This window comes from Nicotiana sylvestris, chromosome 2 (assembly GCF_000393655.2).
Source record: "Nicotiana sylvestris chromosome 2, ASM39365v2, whole genome shotgun sequence".
NCBI lineage: Eukaryota > Viridiplantae > Streptophyta > Magnoliopsida > Solanales > Solanaceae > Nicotiana > Nicotiana sylvestris.
Genome location: NC_091058.1, coordinates 119,335,942 through 119,342,136, shown reverse-complemented (window position 1 = coordinate 119,342,136; position 6,195 = coordinate 119,335,942). Strand labels below are relative to the sequence as shown.

Genomic DNA, 6,195 nt, shown 5'->3' with positions numbered 1-6,195 from the left:
CGCCATCATGACCGGGTCCGAGTTTAGGGTCGTGACAATCAAACATCGACGAAACTCATTTTCTTCGATTTGCTTACCCTCTCACATTCACGAATTTACTTATCCCTTGATTGAAATAGCATAATTCTTATAATCCCAATATGATCTCATTCCCGAACTTACGTCAATTAACTTACGACGAAACTTTAAAGTACAAAAATGCGGGATGTAACATCTCATTTCCGAGCTTTCATCAATTTATTTATGGGGTACTTTCATTTACGAAAATATGGGGTGTAACACGTGAAACCATTTAAACAAATAAAAGAACTATCAAACTGGTTTACACATATAATCGGTACTAATTTGAATCATTTGCATGATCTGTATATACCTTTAATAATAAAAATAATTTGATATATTTGTATGTGGCTTCCATCGTATTAACCGAATTAGACTAACCTTTTTACGGTAAAAAACGTTAGTAAGACGAGTATATTTATGATGAAAGATAATGATAATTGAATTTGATGGAAAGAGAAGTAACCAGCAGTGGCGGAGGCAGGATATTTGCGAAGGGGGTTCAAAAATTTTAAAAGTCAAATACACAATGAAGCTAGCCAACCAAAACCAAAAAAAAAATAGATGCTAACAGATTTTATTAATAGAAAGAGAAGTTCTCAACACAAAGATAGTGTTAAGATAAACATATCATAGTAACAAGACTTTCAAAAGAGAAAATACAAAAAACAAGTCTTGTATTAGTTACAAGGACCTAATGACTAATGAGATCAACAAAAAATAACTAAGTACATTATTACAACTGCACTCGACGGGGTTTCATATCTTGAAATGTTTTAATAATAGCATCATTAGAAATACTATCAAACACAATTTTTTCTACATAAGGCACCAAACAACCGCTAAAGAACTCATCATTCATTCGACTTCGTAAGTCATTCTTGATAAACTTCATCGCCGAAAAAGCTCTTTCAACGGATGCGGTAGCAACGGGCAGAAGCAAAGCAAGTTTCACTAAGCGAAATACAAGAGGATAATTTGAATGCTTCTTTGTCTGAACTAATCTTTTTGAAAGATCACAAAGTCCATGTAGATCGGAGAATCTTTCATCAACATCACGAACATCAATAATATAACTTGCAAGTTGATTCTCAAGAGCACCCATACTAAATTCATCAAAGTCATCAGGATATAACTCAGCCATTCTCATTATTTTCCTGATGTCAAAACTTGAAAATGAGTTAATTGGATTCAAACAAGCAATTCCATGAAGCAAATGAGTTGTCACTTCGTCAAAACGTTCATTAAGTTCTTGAATTTGCCAATCAATAATTTTGCAAAATACATCAACCCGATAATGATGTAAGACTGTACAGTCATCAGGTTTACAACGTGATCTTAAAGAACTAACGTATAGCTCATCAAACCGAGGTATCAAAATATCATATTTGATACAAAATGCAGATATATCCGCAATAAGAGAATTCCATTCCTTTTTCCTTAACTTTTGCAACCTTTTCTTTGCTACTTCAACAAGTAGCATGGCGTTTGCAATGTCTTGCTCTTTTTTTTGTAAGCATTTATTGAGCTCATTTGTGATTGCTAAAATATCTCTCATCAAATGTAACATGAATGCAACCTCAAATGTTTGACAAGCCCTGAGATATCCCATTGCCTTGGCTCTTTCATCTGTAGAATGTGCATCAAGAACAAGCAATTCAAGAACATCGAGAATAGAGCCAAACATCAGAATAAAATTATTAAAAGATTTAAAGTGAGATCCCCAACGAGTATCACATGCTCTTGAAAGACCAAATTCTTGATTCAAGCCCCGACCAGTTGTAAGCTCACCCATATCTAATGCCTCTTGAATTCTTTCTTTTTGAGATTCTCGAAATTCATCCATACGCTTAAACGAAGATCCTAATATATTCAAAATATTGGAAACCAATACTACAAGTTCCCCCACTTGAAGACATTTCTTAGAAACCACAACAAGGGTAAGTTGGAGTTGATGAGCAAAACAATGAATGGAATGAGCCGATCTACTTTCTCTCTTAATCAACATTTTAAGACCATTAATCTCACCTTGCATATTGCTTGCCCCATCATAACATTGTCCACGCACATATGATAGACTTAAGGAGTGTTGATCAAGTAAATTAACAATTGCACTCTTCAAAGATGAAGCACAAGTATTTTGAACATGAACTACATCAATAAGTCGCTCCATCACAAATCCCATTCTATCAACATACCGTAAGACAATCGCCATTTGCTCTTTGCGGGATGTATCAAAAGATTCATCAACTAGCAAGGCAAAGTAATCACCATTTAGTTCCTCAATTATCGCTTTAGTTGTTTCTATCTTACATGCAGTTACAATGTCTTTCTGAATTATTGGAGAAGTCATTTGATCATTTTGAGGAGCATGTTCCAGTACATAATCACGAATGTTATCACATACTTTTGCATACCATGAGAGAGTTTGAAGAAAATTACCCCTACTAAGTGAAGACTTAGATTCATCATGACCTCGAAATGCTAATCCTTGAGTTATAAGAAGCCTTACTACATTAACTGAAGCAGTTAAGCGAATCTAATACTCATGCTTAAGTTGATTAGATTGCCTTTCAAATGAAGATTGGATAGACCATTGTTGCCGCAAATCTTGGCATTTCTTTTTTGACTCATTGTGAATGCTACTCGATCCATGTTTATCAAAACTTTTCTTTTTATGCCAACTCTTAAACCCTATACTTGAAAATACATCACCTCCGCCTTGATGAATATTATTATCTTTAAATAGATAACAATACAAACAATAGGATGCATCTTTACTTACACTGTACTCCAACCAATCATGATATTCATCATCAAACCATTTAGGATTAAATCGACGCATTGATCCAGAAAAATTTGTTTTAGGAAAGTTATGAAGCCGAGGTTGACAAGGACATTGTCGAAGGTATTCTCTCCTAATAATATCACGATGATTTGGATGGAAGTCCAAGATTTGAGTTCTTTCCCCCGGATCAAACTTTAAAGAATCCAAATCAAATTCATTAGAAGATGGTACTTCTAAATGGTTTATATTCTCCAACTGGATAGGTTGAGTATGAGAAGCCAAATTTGGTTTTGGTGCTTTGGTAAAATACCTCTTCACTGAATTTTGAGACTGAATTACAAAGTAGGAATGTAGTTAGAACAAAATTACCTAACCATTTTATCAAACAACAAGTGTGCATTACTGTAAAAACAAAATTGCAGAAGGAAAGTGTTATAAATCATAAGTAATAACTTATAATTTATCTGCTGGTTGCCAAACGGATTTCTAAGCTATGTTTCAATCCAATACTGAATCTAGAAAGACAGAAAGGTCATTTACATTTTAAGTTCACCATACACTAAAACCAAAAAAAAAGGTTCACCATAAACTCTTTCTTTAATCTTCTTTTATCTTGTTTGAATATGTTAAAAAGACAGAGAGGTCGGTGACAGAACAAGATTCATTAACCTAAATTTAAGAATCAACAATAAAACATTAATAAAATTCTGAAAAAGTTAGAAAGAACAAGTAATTTATCTGGGATGCCAATGCCATGATAGATGAAACGCCGGCGACAGGGCGGCGACTAGCGAGGCAATGGAGAGAATTGAGACGCGTCTGGTGAGGCAGAAAGATCGAAGAAATAAAGAGCGGGTGGCACCAACGAAGAGAGAGAGAGATTTAGGGATTTTTTAACCCAAAATCCCTAAATTAGAAAAAGAGAAGCAGTCACGTTTTTTGGGGGAACGGACTTAAAAGAGAAGACAAGAAACGACCTCGTTTAAAATTAAAAAAAAAAAAAAAAGTTCTGAAGTGAAAAGAATTAGATTGTGGCTGACTGGAATTGAACCTGTGACCTGCTACAAAATCTGAACCCCCTTAACCACTAAGCCAAGCTTTTGCCTTGTGTCAAGGGGGTTCAACATATTATATCTATACGAAAATATTAAAAATTACCCTATATAAACAGTGTAATTTTCCGACGAAGGGGGTTCGGATGAACACCCTTGCGCCCCCCTAGATCCGCCCCTGGTAACCAGTATACAAACCTAAAACAAATTGCAAAATTTTAAGATTATATTTGGACCTTATTCCCTTGGTTAATACGTAATCATTAGAGTCTTTAATTTGAAATAATAAAAAGAAAAAATTTCATCAAAACAATATGTATGAACTCTACCTTTCACCATGCGCGGCTCAATAACACAAGAAACTGATCTAATTGGAAAAAGTTTCCACTATACGAAAAGCACAAAGTGCAAATAAAGTACGAAAAAGGGTCTGATCTGTCCTTCTACTATGATAAATTATTTAAAGTTGTCCCCGTTATACTATTGGCCATAAAAATTCCCGTTCTCTTAATATCCTAACAAATCTATCCTTAATAAGACGGAGGTGACACATGGTACTCATCCATGCCCTTTTTACATACGGACACACATTAAACGACCCGCTCCACGAAACCCATAACCCGTAACCCGTGATTTATAATACAAAATAAACCCATTTCATTCATTTTATCTTCTTTCTCTTTCACTGAACTCTCTAACCTCTCTCTTCTCTGTTGATTTTGCCGATTTGAACAACAAATGCCATAAAAGTAATACCTTCCTCCATTAAAATCGTTCGCCTCTACTATATTATTTCTGTTAGTATTTCATCTTTTTCATTTTTTAGGGTTTCGATTTCTTGGGTTTCATCTACATCCAACTTAAGTTTCTGCAATTTCAATGATATATTCTTATTTCTTGTCTGTTTCTAGTGTTTGTATGTATGGTTTACGCCTTTTTTGTTTATTTATTGTTGGAGTTTTCTGTTTTGTGAGATTTTGTGGGGTTATGTGGGGTTTATTTTTTGTCTTTATTAATATAGTATAGTTGTGTTGTCTGAAGATTCTGCACTTTTTCATTGTTTATTAACAACTATGGTCCCCAATTGTGTCGCCATTTGATTAAAATATTCGGGTATTTTGGATTCTTCTTTAAGGGGGGGCCTCTTGTCGTAAAAATTTATTCTTTTTGGCGTTAATTATTCTTTTCCCACTACAAACTTTTACATTGTTTACTTTATGTATTCTAAGTGGTATGTTTTTTTGTTGTGTTTGATAGGTTGTTGGAGATGGTGCTAGTTGACTTAATATTTAATTACAATGGTGATTGGGTTACTGAGCCTGAAGTTGTCTGTTGCGACCAAAACACTCACGCAAGTGTACGCGATCGACAAGTAATATAGTAGTAAATAAAGTATCGTTCCCACGAGGAATTGTGATCAACTTATCGACTGATGTAGACTCAAATAATTATCAATTTATGCTATATTATTACAAAATATTTAAAGAACCAATTTACAACTTACTTAATAATTGCACACTAATTCAACACAGAATTACTACACCACTTATACAATATGTTTATAACAATTTGGATAAATATATTCCCGGGTCATGGACTTGCTAGAAATTATGCTACTATTTTAGCTTAAAATGGATTTATTGAATTATCCGGGTTATTGATTATAGGGTTAATAATATTCATAAGAATCTTTCGAGTTCTTATGCATCTATTCAAGTTAAACTAATACCTATATGTCTATGGTATTAATATTAGCAAGAATGCATTTACAACTCCTATTTTTCAACCAAACAAGGCAATTAAGTATATGTCTATCTTAATTGTGAATTCTTCACCCGATGCCCGAGATTCAAAACTTGTTCATTTTGATTCTACATGCAACCAAAAATTTTCTTTGTCAAGTTTAATTCAAGATTCGTAAATAATATTTCACTGTTAGCTACGCAGTAAAATAATTAGAAGCAGAATCAAATAAACAACCCACAACAATAAATTCAATATCTTCAATCTAAGCTTCAAATAACATAATTATCTAACATCCATGATCCAAGAATACTAGAGTTTTTAGCTACTCATATTCACATAAAAATCAACAATAAAAGTCTTAAACATAATATAAACAAACAAATAGAAGAAAGTTTAGAAGAACTCTTTGAATCCTTGCTCCAAGATGTTGTTCTTCTTCTCCTTTCTTAGCTCCAAGTTGAAGCTCCTCCTTCTTCTATGACTTTTTTCTCCCTCAAAATCTGATCCCCCCTCTCAATAATGGCGCTTTACTTTATGTAAGTTGAGTGG

The 6,195-nt window shown here is 33.7% G+C and overlaps 1 protein-coding gene across 1 annotated transcript; it reads right to left on the bottom strand.

The window, feature by feature from the left end:
• Positions 1–796: 796 nt before the first annotated feature.
• Positions 797–2,413, bottom strand: LOC138885491 (uncharacterized). Its single transcript, XM_070166445.1, has one exon. It carries the CDS (start codon positions 2,411–2,413, stop codon positions 797–799), a length of 1,617 nt encoding a protein of 538 aa, XP_070022546.1.
• Positions 2,414–6,195: the final 3,782 nt, after the last annotated feature.

Bases quoted from the DNA above. Each gene is read 5' to 3' on its own strand.
- LOC138885491 (XM_070166445.1), bottom strand. From the start codon at position 2,413: ATGACTTCTCCAATAATTCAGAAAGACATTGTAACTGCATGTAAGATA.